Source organism: Heterodontus francisci, chromosome 6 (assembly GCF_036365525.1).
Source record: "Heterodontus francisci isolate sHetFra1 chromosome 6, sHetFra1.hap1, whole genome shotgun sequence".
NCBI classification, from domain to species: domain Eukaryota; kingdom Metazoa; phylum Chordata; class Chondrichthyes; order Heterodontiformes; family Heterodontidae; genus Heterodontus; species Heterodontus francisci.
In genome coordinates, this window is record NC_090376.1 from 76947485 (window position 1) to 76964803 (window position 17319).

At 41.8% G+C, this 17319-nt stretch overlaps 1 protein-coding gene across 2 annotated transcripts in view; it reads right to left on the reverse strand.

The window, feature by feature from the left end:
• prcp (prolylcarboxypeptidase (angiotensinase C)) overlaps positions 1-17319 on the reverse strand; it is a 72582-nt gene that overhangs the window by 40697 nt on the left and 14566 nt on the right. For both annotated transcript variants that reach the window (XM_068033917.1, XM_068033918.1), the window contains exons 3-4: positions 4430-4531; positions 1133-1314 (exon numbers count right to left, since the gene is read on the reverse strand). In XM_068033917.1, coding sequence (XP_067890018.1) covers positions 1133-1314; positions 4430-4531 — 284 coding nt within the window. The remainder of the gene's footprint in view (positions 1-1132; positions 1315-4429; positions 4532-17319) is intronic.

Consider the following 17319-nt stretch of genomic DNA (forward strand, 5'->3'; position numbering starts at 1 on the left):
TTGAAGGTGGCAGGACAGGTGGAGAGAGCGGTTAATAAAGCATACAGTATCCTGGGCTTCATTAATAGGGGAATAGAGTACAAGAGCAAGGAGGTTATGTTGAACTTGTAGAAGACACTAGTTCAGCCTCAGCTGGAGAATTGCGTCCAACTCTGGACGCCGCCCTTGAGGAAAGACGTGAGGGCATTTAAGCGAGTACAGAAAAGATTCACGAGAATGGTTCCAGGGATGAGGAATTTCAGTTATGAAGATAAATTGAAGCAGTTAGGACTGATTTCCTTGGAGAAGAGAAGGCTGAGAGGTGATTTGATAGAGGTATTCAAAATCACAAGGGATCTGGACAGAGTGGATAGAGAGAAATTGTTCCCACTCGTGAAAGGATAGAGAACGAGAAGGCACAGATTTAAAGTACTTGGTAAGAGAAGCAAAAGTGACATGAGGAAAAACTTTTTCACGCAGCGAGTGGTTAAGGTCTGGAATGCGCTGCCTGAGAATGTGGTGGAGGCAGGTTCAATTGAAGCATTCAAAAGGGAATTAGACAGTTATACGAAAAGGAAGAATGTGCAGGGTTATGGAGAGAAGGCAGGGGAATGGAACTGAGGGAGTTGCTCTTTCAGAGAGCCAATGCAGACATGATGGGTCGAATGGCCTCCTTCTGCACTGTAACAATTCTGTGAAACATCATTTGGCTTGACAACCCAATGCCACATAATAGGTTAAGAATTTCATCATTTGGTCAACTAACACAACCAAATAAACTATACAATCTTAAGTAGAATACAAACTGGATTTTTTTCCAAGTGTACCTTATACTTTAATAGAGCTATGATATTCTTTTGTGTATACATATAAACTCAATTTGTAATATCTTTACCTCGGTGATCTACCACAGGATCATACTTTATTTCATAGATTCATTACTGTAAAAATTGAACATTTGAACCAAAAGAAAAAAAAGTCAAACAGTACAAAATGGAAGGCATTTATTTAACTTCAAAAACTGTACATTCAAGAACAGTTCAAAATTCTGTGGCATTTTAAGTTATACTCAAGTGTTAAACGCAAAGACTATGATTTGACTGCTGTAAGTGATTGTGATTTCTTTCCCTTCCCCTCCCAAACTAATACTCACCCAACAACAATGTTTGGATACTTCATCCTAAACCAGGCTGCTAACATTCCTCCATAGGAGCCTCCGATAGCAATAACAGGACTGTTCTGAGCTCCCGGGGTGGTGTGTTTGAGACTCCTAATAAGAACTGCAAAATCAGCCAATGCCTGCTCAGAGGTGAAGTAATTCAAGTGCTTAAGATTCTAAAAGAGAAGCATTTGTAAAATGTAATTACAACCAAACTGAAAGGGAATATGACATCTAATAACCTCCAGATATTTCAAAATATGTCCATGTGAACAAAGTTGTTATTATAAATAGCTAAACAGTATAAAGAGTACAATTAGGGAATCAACATAAACGAGCTCACACATATGTTTGGGCACACTCATCACACACATAGCATCAGACAATTTGGGAATACGGCTGAAATGCAGCAATATCAGTGCAGGACAAACCACTTGCCAATGGATTGGAAGACCATTGTGACTTCGTCCTCTTTATGCTATACCAATGGCATATGTCCGAGGCCCAAGGCAGCACAAGCACCAGCAGCAAAGGCATAGCATAAAGATAACATAAGAAGGACACATTGTACAGCGAGCTCATCACTGGCATCAGACCCATCGGCCATCCTCGTCTCCGCTTTAAAGACGTCTGCAAACGCGACATGAAGTCCTGTGACATTGATCACAAGTCGTGGGAGTCAGTTGCCAGCGATCGCCAGAGGTGGCGGGCAGCCATAAAGGTGGGGCTAAAGTGTGGCAAGTCGAAGAGACTTAGCAGTTGGCAGGAAAAAAGAGAGAAGCGCAAGGAGAGAACCAACTGCATAACAGCCCTGTCAACCAATTTTATCTGCAGCACCTGTGGAAGAGTCTACCGTTCTAGAATTGGCCTTTATAGCCACTCCAGGCGTTGCTTCACAAACCACTGACCACCTCCAGGCGCTTACCCATTGTCTCTTGAGACAAGGAGGCCAAAGATGAGACATCAACAGAGTAGGATCACTGTGTAGTTCTAATGTGCTACTGATGGCCATTTCAAAATGCTCATAATTTACACCTAAAATGCCAAATCCTTTCGTGGTGAAAGAGTTTAAAACACTGGTTCTATCAGTTCAATGTTTGCAGCATTATTTTATATCCCACTTATTGGGCATTTGAACTGTTTCCAGTGAAACAATTTTACTGTAATCCTTTGAATATGGCTTTGAATCCAGGCTCATTCTTTGAAAACATAAGAAATATAACCAAATGCTTATTACTTAAGGTCACAAGGTTCACAACATGAGGGTGATAGAAGCAGCATTTGTCTGATTATGCTAACTGGGATGGAAAAATTACTGTTAAATGCATGTGAATTCTGACAATCATTTTCTGCTTCTTCCAGACTACCTTACAAATTGTTCCCATGGTCTGTGACTTTTGGATTTACTTCCTTAGTTATGTACTTTAGTTACACTGGGGCCCAGAGTTCTAACCCAGACTCTCCAATTACCACCTACTGTTACATAAAATTGTCCTATTCATACTCAAGATTAGTTAAAAAGGATAAGGAACACCCATGGCTGCCCGTATGCCACAGTGCACTTGTATCATGTTCTTTCCCCAATTAGTTCACTACTTCTCCACTGCATACAAAGTTTCAAAATCAAAACCAAAAGAATAAACATTTATATTTGTGTGACTGCATGCCTGCACAGATTCCCTTCTCCCAAACATGCCTGCTCTCTTTCACTCCCCCCCTCATTTCATTCACTTCTGTGTTATTTTAAAATTTACTGCCTGGAGAGTAGAGCAGAAGCAGTCAGAAAATCTTTTTGAGGCTGTGGGAATTTGGCAGTGAAACCTGCCTGGCTCCACATGCCTCTTCTGGTGGGTTTCACCGAATCAATTCAAACATGGTCAATTCAGGAGGTTTATAGCGATAGTAGGAGTTGTGTTTCCTGTACACTCACATTTGTCACCATACCATAAACCAGCCATCAACTGCACAGAAGTGCCTCCGCTGCTCCTTTTCACCTGCCTAATTTAGCTTTCAATTCTTCCTAACAAACTATTTTAGAATTCCTGCATCCTTCCTCACCAGTACACAAAAATTGATGGCCGAGTCAAATGTAAAAGGCATAAAGCACTGCTAAAAATTTACATTATAATCACATTTAGAAACTGAACAAGCACTCTTTCTGAATTTTATATACTTTTGCATTTCATATTACCAGTCATCAAAACCAACATCTTGCCCTTTCCCCATCTGATTAATATTAAATATTCTCTTATTCCATAACCCATCTATTTTTTTAAAAATTAAAACAAAAACAGGTGCTGATGAAAGAACTAACTTGGAGTGATGAGCCTGGCAGAGAGCCATCTGAATTAGAACTACAAAATTGAGATGCCTAACTTCAGCAGCAAACTCAATACCAACTACAACATGAACTTATATAGCACCATTAATGTAAAGAAAGATCTCAAAGGACTTCACAGAGGGCATAGATTTAAGGTAAGGTGCAGGAAGTTTAGAGTGGATTTGAGGAAAATTTTTTTCACCCAGAGGGCAGTTGGAATCTGGAACGCACTGCCTGAAGAGGTGGTAGAGGCAGGAACCCTCACAACACTTAAGAAGTATTTAGATGAGCACTTGAAACGCCATAGCATACAAGACTATGGGCCAAGTACTGGCATATGGGATTAGAATAGTTAGGTGCTTGATGGCCGGCACAGACACGATGGGTCAAAGGGCCTGTTTCTGTGCTGTATAACTATGACTCTATGACAAGTAGGTGATGACTCCCTCGCCGTGTTGTGCTCAGGAACTTTGTCAAAATGAATATGTGGATGAGACTCTATGAAATAGCTTATAAGCACTAACTAGTTAATCCACAGAATATTTTTCTAATGAGCAATGTTAACTATTTAAGATCCCCATCTTCTAAAATCTAAACCATAGATCACCTGATCGGTGTTATTTTTAACACCAGTGGTATCCTATTTATAATATTTATTGTAAATGGATTCCCCACCCCATATTAAAATAAGACCAATTGTAGAATCTAGGCTTAAATTTCCTTATCTGAAGATAATGCACTACATTGTATAGATTTAATGACATGAATTGAGCCCTACAACTGTAGTGCTATAGCACTCAGTAAATGCCACTAAATTTCTATTGCATTTACACAGCATGATTTTTCTGTAGTAAGGTTTGTAGCAGAAACAGAAGACATCTGTAGCACAGTATTGAAGACAGCAAAACATTTGTTTCTGAAATATACCACACAAAAAGTTCAGTTTGTAAAGCGTGTTTTTCCAAACTTACACTGAATGATTTTTTCCCAAAAGGCAAAGACTCTCCATAATACCTGTGTTCAGCAAACACCAACATGGCTCCCAGTTCCTTAGCCATATCCCACATAAAACCCTAAAAAAAAAATTATACATAAAAACCTGTGATTTTAGTACTGATTATAATAGAAAGGAAGCAAGAAGTACAAAAAGGATTGTGATCAAGTAGGGCAAAGTTAAAGAAAATAACTTGGAGGAAAAATATTAAATAACCTACCTTATTGACTTCAGTATTTCAACGTTCATCTGGAACTAGGATTTGCTATCATTCATTTTTTTTGAGGGGGGAAGGGTGGTGAAAGGAGGAAGGAAAGATCACCACCTAAGGCACTGACCCTTTCAAGAACTCCATGTGCTTGCACTGGAACTTATCCAGGTAATGTCACTTTACTTGATGTAAACTACCATTAGTTCTTTAATCAGGGAAGGCAGCAAAGACAACACATTTAACTTAACCAGCTCCAGGTCAGAAGAACAGAGAAGTAAATTAGAAGGAAGAAAGGAAAAGCAAGAAAGGGAGAAAGATAAGAAAATGCATTAAAAAAATTTAAGAAAAACAGCAAGAGTGCACAAAATGAGAGAAAGAAATAAGGAAAAGGAGGAAAGAATAAAAGCAAAATATGAAAGAGAAAGGAAAGGAAGGAAGGAAAGCTCTTCCTTGGCATTTCAAATACCAAAATAGTTTTGAAAACTTATTTGGTAAATGCAGAAGCTAATTTACGCACAGCAAGGAAATCAATGTGCAGTTAACTTGTTTTTCAACCTTTTAACTAACTGAACACCCTTTTGTTCTCTTCATGCCTTTCCATTGTCTTACTGAACTTTTATATCATTTAATAGTTTTCAATTAAGTAGTTAGTGGGATATTGAACCCATGATAGGAATATCTGTTGTTTCTCCTCCCTCCTTTTTTCCCTTTTCTTGGTCTGAAACTTACCAAACTTTTTTTTGTATTTTTAGTTTTAAATTCTGATGAAGGGCCTATAACTGAAACATTAACATTTTTTTTGTTCTTTACAGATGCTACGTATTTCCAGCATTATCCATTTTTATTTCTAGCTTTCTCCAATATTTCCAGTCTTGACAAGGAAAACACAAAGCAACACATTCTTTGACTCGATTTCCACGACCTCTATTTAGTGATGGGTTTGCCAATGCTTTGTTCCCATAGCTGTCTAATTTGATAAATACCATTGGTTCTGTACAAATAGGGTAAAGCTCTGCACACATCTACATGGTGATACTCCGATTCAATGCAAGAATAACTACTTGCATTATAAGGCACATTTAACATAGAAAAACATCCCACAGCAGTTCACCGAGGCATAGGAAAACAGACACCAGCCAAAGCAGGAGAGGTTAGGAGGCGTGACCAAAATAAATTAGCCAGATAAGTGGGTTTATAGTGCAGTCTTAAAAGAAGAACGGAAGATGGAAGGGTGAAAAGGTTTAGGGAAAGAATACTAGAGTGTGGGACTTCGGTGACTGTAAGCATGGCTACCAATTGTCGGGGCAAGATCGGGGGGGGAGGGGGGGTGACAGAGTGGAAATGCACAAGGCTGGAGCCAGAGAAACAGAGAATGTGAAAGTGTGATGGAGGTGGTGGGAATCATAGGCTGAATCAGGCAATAGAAAGAAGACGGGGCAAGGCCATGGAGGGATAGAAATGTAGCATTAATGTAAAAACAACATAACAATGGGTCAATATTGAAACATGAAATATGCTCATCATCCAAAAATGTGGAATTGGCAACTTTTGAAACCAACTTAGCTCGAAACTACATAAAGCTTTCAAAACAAACTTTTTTTTTTAAAACAGTAAAATAAAAGCAAAATACTGCAGATGCTGTAAATCTGAAATAAAAACAAGAAATGCTGGAAATACTCAGCAGGTCTGGCAGCATCTGTGGAGAGAGAAGCAAAGTTAAGCAGAGTTCTGATGAAGGATCACTGACCTGAAACATTAACTCTGCTTCCCTCTCCGCAGATGCTGCCAGACTTGCTGAGTATTTCCAGCATTTCCTGTTTTTATTATTTTTTTTACAGGGCCTCTAAGAAAGCTGTATACTACTATGATATTTTTTTACAGTGTAAAATAAATATGCAAAACTGTAAAAGAAACTTTGTCTTTTTTAATATCTACCAGTTAAGACACCTAGCAATAGCTGAAGGAAAAAGTTGTTTGACAAAACATTACATAAAATGGAGTGGGGATAGATCATTCAATCAAAATGGCCGCATAAAATCCCAAAGTCTTGAAGAGACAGTATCCTCGTGTTTCACAGTAAATCCCAATCATACTTACACTAAATAGTAAGGTGGAAAAGAAGGAAGCAGAGCGATCACCAACTAAAGAAAACTAAGGAAGATAAAATAAAGATTACTAAAGGTTGACCTAACTTATTTATATGAATGCCAGGAACGAATGGGAGTGAGGAGTGGAGAATAAGGTTACAAAGTTTGCGTCTGCTTTATGAAGAAGCAAAGTAAGGACAGTAAGTGGCAATACTTGTCAGGGAGGGGTTATGTATAACTAAAAAAATGAATGTTGGAAATGATATTGAATCCCTTTGGTTAGATTTAGAAAACAAACAACTAAAGGAGGAATCTTTGCTGTTTTTTTAAATGCAAGAAATGCGTGTCACATCCTCAGTTGTGATTATGGGGATTTCAATCTTCCTAACTTTCATTTGGATGTACTATGTGGACAGTCGGCATGAGTGGAAATTTATTGACGTTATTGTACTCATTTCTTAAACAGCATGTGAAGGAATGTGTAGGGAAGAGTGCAATACTGGGTTTGGTTTCCACTAATGATAAGGTGATGGTGGCGTAGTGGTAATGTCACTAGACTAATAACCCAGAGCCCCAGACTACTTAGGGAAGATGGCTGAAATGCAGCAATATCAGTGCAGGACAATCTCTTGCCAATGGATTGGATGACCACTGTGACTTTGTCCTCTTTATGCTATACCAATGGCATTTATCCAAGGCCCAAGGCAGTACAAGCACCAGCAGCAAAGGTATAGCATAAAGATAACATAAGAATATTGTCAACAGTATAGGATCACTGTGTAGTTCTAATGTGCTACTGATAGCCGTTTCAAAATGCTCAAAATCTACACTAAAAATGCCAAATCCTTCTGTGGTGAAAGAGTTAAAAACACTGGTTCTAACAGTTCAATGTGTGCAGCATTACTTTACATCCCACATATTGGGCATTTAAACGGTTTCCAGTGAAACAATTTTACTGTAATCCTTTGATTATGGCTTTGAATACAAGCTCATTCTTTGAAAACATAATATAACCAAATACTTATTACTTAAGGTCACAAGGTTCACAACATGAGGGTGATAGAAGTAGCATTTGTCTGATTAAACAAACTGGAATAGAAAAATTACTTTTAACTACATGTGAATCCTGACTTGATCGTTTTCTGCTTCTTCCAGACTACTTTACAAATTATTCCCATGTGACTTATGGATTTACTTCTAAATTCCAGCGGATACAAGCCTAGCCTGCCCACTCTTTCCTCGTAAGACAGCCCGCCATTTCAGGTATTAGTCTAGTAAAACTTCTCTGTACTGCTTCCAACGCATTTACATCCTTCCTTAAATAAGGAGACCAGTACTGTACACAGTACTCCAGATGTGGTCTCACCAATGCCCTGTACAGCTGAAGCGTAACCTCCCTACTTTTGTATTCAATTCCCCTCGCAATAAACGATAACATTCTATTAGCTTTCCTAATTACGTGCTGTACCTGCATACTAACCTTTTGTGATTCATGCAGTAGGACATGGCCTACTCCTGCTCCAAATTCGTTTGTTCGTATGTTCCTTAGTCATGTACTTCAGTTTTAGTTTAAGTTTAGAGATACAGCACTGAAACAGGCCCTTCGGCCCACCAAGTCTGTGCCGACCATCAACCACCCATTTTATACTAATCCTACACTAATCCCATATTCCTACCACATCCCCACCTGTCCCTATATTTCCCTACCACCTACCTATACTAGGGGCAATTTATAATGGCCAATTAACCTATCAACCTGCAAGTCTTTGACATGTGGGAGGAAACTGGAGCACCCGGAGGAAACCCACGCAAACACAGGAAGAACTTGCAAACTCCACACAGGCAGTACCCAGAATTGAACCCGGGTCGCTGGAGCTGTGAGGCTGCGGTGCTAACCACTGCGCCACTGTGCCCAGAGTTCTAACTCAGGCTCTCCATTTACCACTGACTGTTACATAAAAATGTCCCATTCATCCTCCAAGATGAGTGAAAAAGGATAAGGAACACCCATGGCTGCCCGTACCCACAGTGCACTTGTATCATGTTCTTCCCGCACTTAGTTCATTACCACTCCACTGCATACAAAATTTCAAAATCAAAACTTCTGGGGACATGGGTTCAAATCCCACCACGGCAGATGGTGAAATTTGAATTCAATTAATAAATCTGGGATTAAAAATCTAGTCTAATGGTGACCATGAAACAACTGTCCATTGTTGTAAAAATCCATCTGGTTCACTCATATACTTTAGGGAAGGAAGTCTGCCGTCCTTACCTGGTCGGGCCTACATGTGACTCCAGACCCACAGCAATGTGGCTGACTCTTAAATGCCCTCTGAAATGGCCTAGCAAGCCACTCAGTTGTATCAAACCGCTACAAAGTCTAAGAAAAGGAATGAAACCGAACGAACCATCTGGCATCGACCTAGGCACTGGAAACAACAACGGCAAACCCAACTCTGTCAACACTGCAAAGTCCTCCTTACTAACATCTGGGGGCTTGTGCCAAAATTGGGACAGCTGTCCCACAGACTAGTCAAGCAACAGCCTGACAGTCATATTCACGGAATCATACCTTGCAGACAACGACCCAGACACCACTATCACCATCCTGGGTATGTCCTGTCCAGGGCAGATCCACCAGAGGTGGCGGCACAATGGTATACAGTCACAAGGGAGCTGCTCTGGGAGTCCTCAACATTGACTCTGGACTTTACGAAGTCTCATGGCATCAGGTCAATCCTGGGCAAGGAAACCCCCTGCTGATTACCACCTACCGCCCCTCCTTGGCTGATGAATCAGTGCTTCTCCATGTTGAACACCAATTGGAAGAAGCACTGAAGGTAGCAAGGGCACAAAATGTACTCTGGGTGGGGGACTTCAATGTCCATCACCAAGAGTGGCTCGATCACACCACTAGTGACCAAGCTGGCCGAGTCCTAAAGCACATAGCTGCTAGACTGGGTATGCGGCAGGTGGTGAGGGAACCAACAAGAGGGGAAAACCTACTTAACCTCATCCTCATCAACCTACCCGTCGCAGATGCATCTGTCCATGACAGTATTGGTGGGAGTGTAGGATAAAGTTCCGTCCTTACATTGAGGATACCCTCCATCGTGTTGTGTGGCACTATCACCATGCTAAATGGGATTGATTTCGAACAGATCTAACAACTCAAAACTGTGCATCCATGAGGCGCTGTGGGCCATCAGCAGCAACAGAATTGTATTCAACCACAATCTGTAGCCTCTTGGCCCAGCATATCCCCCACTCTTAACATAATCATCAAGCTAGGGGACCAACCTTGGTCAATGAAGAGTGCGAGGACATCCAGTTGTGAATGGTGCTGGACAGTTGAAGCATTGACAAGAGAAAGAGGCTCCACAAATATAGTAATTATTTCAAATATAGTAAGTAGTGTTTTTTTTTCCAGGGAGTTCTGTAGTAACGAGGACCAGGGAAGAAAGGCCCTACAGTAACTGATAGTATTGTACATTAAGATCGTCCAGAAGGTTTAATTTAATTTAAAGGGTTAAGTCATGGCAGGAGAGATCAAAGCCATGGTGTGCTCCTCGCGCACCACATTGGAAGCCGTGAACAATTCCAGTACCTGGGACAAGCATGTGCGCAGGAAGTGTCTCCAGTTGCAGTTCCTGGAAGCCCGGGTTTCGGAGCTGGAGCAGCAGCTGGGGACACTGTGGAGCATCCACAAGGTGCAGAGTATCGTGGACAGCATGTACAGAGAGGTGGTCACACCGCAGACTCAGACCCCACAGGCAGGAGGGGAATGGGTGACCACTAGGCAGAGCAAGAGGACTAGGCAGGCAGTGCAGGAATCTCCTGTGGCTATTCCCCTGCAAAACAGATATACTGCTTTGGATACTGTTGGGGGGAAATGGCCTCTCAGGGGAAAGCAGCAACAGCCCAATTTGTTGCATCACGGTTGGCTATGCTGCACAGGGGAGGAGTAAAAAGTGTGGGAAGGCAATAGTTGTAGGGGATTCAATTGTAAGGGGGATAGACAGGCGTTTCTGTGGCCGCAAAATAGACTCCAGGATGGTATGTTGCCTCCCTGGTGCTAGGGTCAAGGATGTCTCAGAGCGGTTATAGGACATTCTGAAGGGGGAGGGTGAACAGCCAGTGGTGGTGGTACACATTGATACAAACGACATAGGTAAAAAAAAAAAGGTTGAGGTCCTAAAAGCAGAATAAAGGGAGCTAGGAAATAAGTTGAAAAGTAGGACCTCAAAGGTAGTGATCTCAGGATTACTACCAGTGCCACGTGCTAGTCAGAGTAGAAATAACAGGATATATCGGATGAATATGTGGCTGAAGAGATGGTGTGAGGGGGAGGGTTTTAGATTCCTGGGGCATTGGGACCGGTTCTGGGGGAGGTAAGACCAGTACAAACTGGACGGGTTACACCTGGGCAGGACTGGGACTGATGTCCTAAGAGGAGTATTTGCTAGAGTGGTTGGGGAGGATTTAAACTGAAATGGCAGGGGGATGGGAACCTTTTCAAGGAGTCAGAGGAGGGGGGAATCAAAGACAAGAACAAAAGACAGTAAGGGGAATAAGAAAAGTGATAGGCAGAGAAATCAAGGGCCAGAATCAAACAGAGACAGTGAAAAATAATGGGAAGAGGACAAGTAATGTTAAAAAGACAAGCCTTAAGGCTTTGTGCCTTAACACTAGGAGCATTCGCAATAAAGTGGATGAATTAATCGCGCAAATAGATGTAAACGGGTATGACATAGTCGAAATTACGGAGACATGGCTGCAAGGTGACCAGGGATGGGAAATGAACATCCCAGGATATTCAGTATTTAGGAAGGACAGACAAAAAGCAAAAGGCGGTGGAGTTGCATCGCTGGTTAAAGAGGAAATTAATGCAATAGTGAGGAAAGATATTAGCTCGGACGATGTGGAATCTGTACGGGTAGAGCGGAGAAACGTTAAGGGGCAAAAAACGTTAGTAGGGGTTGTAAATAGACCCCCGAACTGTAGTGGTGATGTTGGGAATGGCATTAAGCAGAAAATTAGAGATGCATGCGATAAAGGACCATCTGTAATTATGGGTGATCTTAATCTGCATATAGATTGGGCAAATCGAATTAGTCACAACACCTTAGAGGAGGAATTCTTGGAGTGTATACGGGATGGTTTTCCGGACCAGTACGTTCAGGAACCAACTACAGAACAGGCCATCCTAGACTGGGTATTGTGTAATGAGAGAGGAATAATTGACAATCTAGTGATGCGAGACCCCTTGGGGACGAGCGACCATAATATGATAGAATTCTTCATCAAGATAGAGTGTGACATAGTTGATTCTTAGACTAGGGTCCTGAATCTTAGTAAAGGAAACTATGAAGTTATGAGGCGCGAGTTGGCTATGACGGATTGGGAAACGTTACTTAAAGGGATGATGGTGGATAGGCAATGGCAAACATTTAAAGAGTGCATGGATGAACTGCAACGATTGTTTATCCCTGTCTGGTGCAAAAGTAAAATGGGAAAGGTAGCCAACCATGGTTTACAAGGGAAATTAAAGATAGCATTAGATCCAAGGAACAAGCATATAAATTTGCCAGGAAAAACAACAGACCTGAGGATTGGGAGCAGTTTAGAATTCAGCAAAGGAGGACCAAGGGATTGATTAAGGGAAAAATAGAGTACGAGAGCAAGCTTGCGGGGAACATAAAAACTGACTGTAAAAGTTTCTATAGGTATGTGAAGTGAAAAAGATTGGTGAAGACAAATATAGGTCCCTTACAATCAGAAACAGGGGAATTTATTATGGGGAATAAAGAAATGGCTGACCAACTAAATGCAGACTTTGGTTCTTTCCTCACAAAGGACACAAATATCATACCAGAAATGTTGGGGAACACAAGGCTTAGTGAGAGAGACGAACTTAAAAATCAGTATTAGTAGAGAAATGGAGTTGGGGAAATTGATGGGATTGAAGGCCGATAAATCCCCAGGGCCTGATGGTACGCATCCCAGAGTACTTAAGGAAGTGGCCCTAGAAATAGTGGATGCATTTGGTGGTCATCGTCCAAGATTCCATAGACTCGAACAGTTCCTACACATTGAAGGGTAGCTAATGTAACCCCACTATTTAAAAAGGGAGGGAGAGAGAAAGCAGGAAATTATAGACCAGTCAGCCTGACGTCGGAAGTGGGGAAAATTCCAGAGTCCATTATCAGAGATTTTATAGCAAAGCACTTGGAGAACAGTGGTAGAATCAAACAGAGTCAGCATGGATTTACAAAAGGGAAATTATGCTTGACAAATCTACTAGAATTCTTCGAGGATGTAGCTAGTAGAGTTGATGAGGGGGAAGCCAGTGGATGTGGTTTATTTGGACTTTCAGAAGGCTTTCGACAAAGTCCCACATAAGAGATTAGCATGTAAAATTAAAGCACATAGGATTGGGGGTAGTGTATTGCGATGGACAGAAAATTGGTTGGCGGACAGGAAACAAAGAGTAGGGATAAATGGGTCCTTTTCCGAATGGCAGGCAGTGACTAGTGGGGTAGCGCAGGGATCGGTGCTTGGACCCCAGCTATTCACAATATACATTAATGATTTAGATGAGGGAGCTAAATGTAATATCTCCAAATTTGCAGATGACACAAAACTGGGTGGGAGGGTGAGTTGTAAGGAGGATGCAGAGAGGCTTCAGGGTGATTTGGACAAGTTGAGTGAGTGGGCTAATGCATGGCAGATGCAGTATAATATGGATAAATGTGAGGTTATCCACTTTGGTAGCAAAAACAGGAAGGCAGATTATCTGAATGACTTTAAACTGAGAGAGGGGAATATGCAACGAGACCTGGGTGTTCTCGTACACCGATCGCTGATGGTAAGCATGCAGGTGCAACAGCTGGTAAATAAGCCAAATGATATGTTGGCCTTCATAGCGAGAGGATTCGAGTACAGGAGCAGGGATGTCTTGCTGCAATTATACAGTTCCCTTGCTGAAGCCACACCTGGAATACTGTGTGCAGTTTTGGTCTCCTTATCTGAGGAAGGATGTTCTTGCTATCAAGGGAGTGCAGCGAAGGTTTACCAGACTGATTCCAGGGATGGCGGGACTGACGTATGAGGGGAGATTGAGTCGGTTAGGATCATATTCGCTGGCGTTCAGAAGAGTGAGGGGGGATCTCATAGAAACCTATAAAATTCTAACAGGATTTTTTTAGATTTTAGATTTAGAGATACAGCACTGAAACAGGCCCTTCGGCCCACCGAGTCTGTGCCGACCATTAACCACCCATTTAAACTAATCCTACACTAATCCCATATTCCTACCACATCCCCACCTGTCCCTATATTCCCCTGCCACCTACCTATACTAGGGGCAATTTATAATGGCCAATTAACATATCAACCTGCAAGTCTTTTGGCTGTGGGAGGAAACCGCAGCAGCCGGAGGAAACCCACGCAGACACAGGGAGAACTTGCAAACTCCACACAGGCAGTACCCAGAATTGAACCCGAGTCGCTGGAGCTGTGAGGCTGCGGTGCTAACCACTACGCCACTGTGCCGCCCTTGACAGGGACTTGACAGGGTAGATGCAGGAAGAATGTTCCCGATGGTGGGGGAGTCCAGAACCAGGGGTCATAGTATAAGGATATGGGATAAACCTTTCAGGACTGAGATGAGGAGAAATTTCTTCACCCAGAGAGTGGGGAGCCTGTGGAATTCGCTACCACAGAAAGCAGTTGAGGCCAAAATATTGTGTGTTTTCAAAAAGGAGTTAGATATAGCTCTTGGGTCTAAAGGGATCAAAGGGTATGGGGCGAATGTCGGAACAGGCTACTGAGTTGGATGATCAGACATGATCATAATGAATGGCAGAGCAGGCTCGAAGGGCCAAATGGCCTACTTCTGCTCCTATTTTCTATGTTTCTATCCCCATCCTCAACGATGGGGGGAGCCCAGCCCATCAGTGCAAAAGACAAGCTTGAGGTATTTGCATCCTTCAGCCAGAAGTACGGAGTGGATAATCCATATGAGCCTCCTCCAGAGGTCCCCAGCATTACAGATGTCAGTCTTCAGCCAATCGAATTCACTCCATGTGATATCAAAAAACGGTTGAAGGCACTGGTTACTGCAAAGACTGTGGGGCCTGACAACATTCCAGCAATAGTACTGATAACCAAGAAAGTTATGGAAGGCACAGGGGATGAGGAGTAGATGATACAAAATGATAAAACATTCAAGAGAGGCAGATCTGTAAAGACAAACTGAGAAATGTCAAAAATTTATGACAGAACATAAGCAAAATATAAAATGTGAATGACAAAGCCTTTTTCAAATATGGCAGACGTGAGCAGATTGCAGAGAAATCTTGGATTACAAAAAAGTAACAATGGGGATGTGTTGTCTGAGAACAGAGAAGTTACTGAAATACTAAACCACTACGCAACAATATTCACAAGGAAAGAGGGAAAGAAATGCTCAGAAACTAAGGGTGATGTGACTAGAAATCTTTAAATTTGCAAGGGACAAGATGTTGGGGAGTTACAGAAACTCAAGTAGATAAAGCCCAGGGCTTTGACAAAGTCTACCTCAAGGTTCCGAAGGAATTAACTCAGGAGATTTTTAATCCTCTCACCAACATTTTCCAGAGCTCACCGGGCTCAGGTCATATCCCAAATAAGTCACTGTCGCTGGGTCAAAATCCTGGAACTCCCTACCTAACAGCACTGTGCATGTACCTACTCACATGGACTGCAACGGTTCAAGAAGGCAGCTCAGCACCACCTTCTACAGGGCAATTAGAGATGGGCAATAAATGCTGGCCTAGCCAGCAATGCCCACATCCCATGAATAAATTTTTAAAAATAGCAAGTCGCTTCCATTTTAAATAAGGGACTAAAGCCAAACAATAAACTACAGACCTACAACCCTTGCTTTGATGATGGGAAGATTATTCAAAACCATAATGTGAGCAAGTATAAGTAATCACCTTGAGTGACAGAGCTAAATTAGAAATAGCCAGCATGGCTTTAGGAATGGTAGGTCTTGCTTAATTTATTGGATTTATTTGAGATTATGGACCTAATGGGTTGAAGGGAAACAGTGAATATAGTCTTGCTGGATTTTAAAACGGCATTTGACACTGTCCTACATTATAGACTACTGAATAAATTCTGACATGGATTAGAAGACAATATATTAGACCGGATTGGGAATTGACTGGTAGAAACTTCCTACTTAACATCACCATGGCAGCACCACCACTACCTTCTCAGGACAAATAGGTTTCATAGGATAATGTAAAATACAATAGGTTAACAGCCGGGCATAGGCAAGGAGCATTGTGGGATTATTAGCACAGTGAACTACAGTAAAGGAGGAAGTGTAGAAACTGCAAGGGTACAGAGGCCACAATTCAGAACACTCAGAACATCTAGTATGAAAAACATCTAGTGGAAAAAAAAGCTTAATATAGAAATCAGTATGAATATCTGTGTATTATGAAAACTTATTCTATCTAATAGAGGCTAACATTGTTGAGATTAGGTCATTAGAATTCTGCAAACCAAACAAGGCAGGATGTGGTCATGCAGCGTTTAGGGCAATTTAAATGGCAGAATTTATGAAAATATCTGTGTAAAGAATTGTGACCTAATAATGTCTGGGTTAAATTACTGATATTCTGAGCAAGGATGAATGGCAATAATCAGGCAAAGTTACCTTATCTTCTATTGATAAGAGCGGAAAGCCATTTACATTCCAGCCAGAATGAAGTACAGTGGAAACTGTAAATTCAGTACTGAAGGAACTTGCATTCGCTGTTCTTCATTTGCAGGTGTTCTCAATTTCAAAATGATAATTGTAAACCAGCCAAATGTCCCAGGATTGACCAGGATTGGCTGTATTTCCTGCAGCATTTTGTTTTATACTCTCACCCGAGATTGTGCCTGATTCTGGAGCCCTGCCAGGGGGATGTAATTTCAGTTCATTTTCTGGTAAATGGGTTTCCCAGTTCATTGCCATCCCAGGGTCCTTTTCCATTGAGAGACGGACGTTCTGACCCTGGGATCTGTTACATTGGCAGCCTGCAAATGGGGAGGTGGCTGCTGTAGGGATGGATCCTGGCAGATCTCAGCCAAATTGAGGGGAGGTTAATGTCCTCCAGACTCCTGCCCAGGACCCACTTCTTCCATGTGCTGCAGCTGCTAATGTTTGAAGTGCTGGGGGTGGGTAGAGGGCTGTCAGCAGTTCATCAGTACCAGATGTAGGGTTCCAAACTCTGGTTGGAGGCATTCTTAGAGGTTTGATCTCCTGATGTTCTGATTACATGATGTCTGGCCATATGATATTGGATCATGTGGCATCAGATCACCCGACTTCAGATCTTATGACTTTTACTCATCTTACTGGATTTACTTTATGTAAGTTGCATCCCCTGTAGTTGAGAATCTTTACTTGTGGTTTTGCACCAGCAGCTGTTGTGTGAGAAGTTCCAAGAACTAGGAGGGTACCGATGAGCAGGCAAGGAGGGGTATACAGTCAAAAAGCCTCCAGCCTCCATCTCTCCCCAGAGA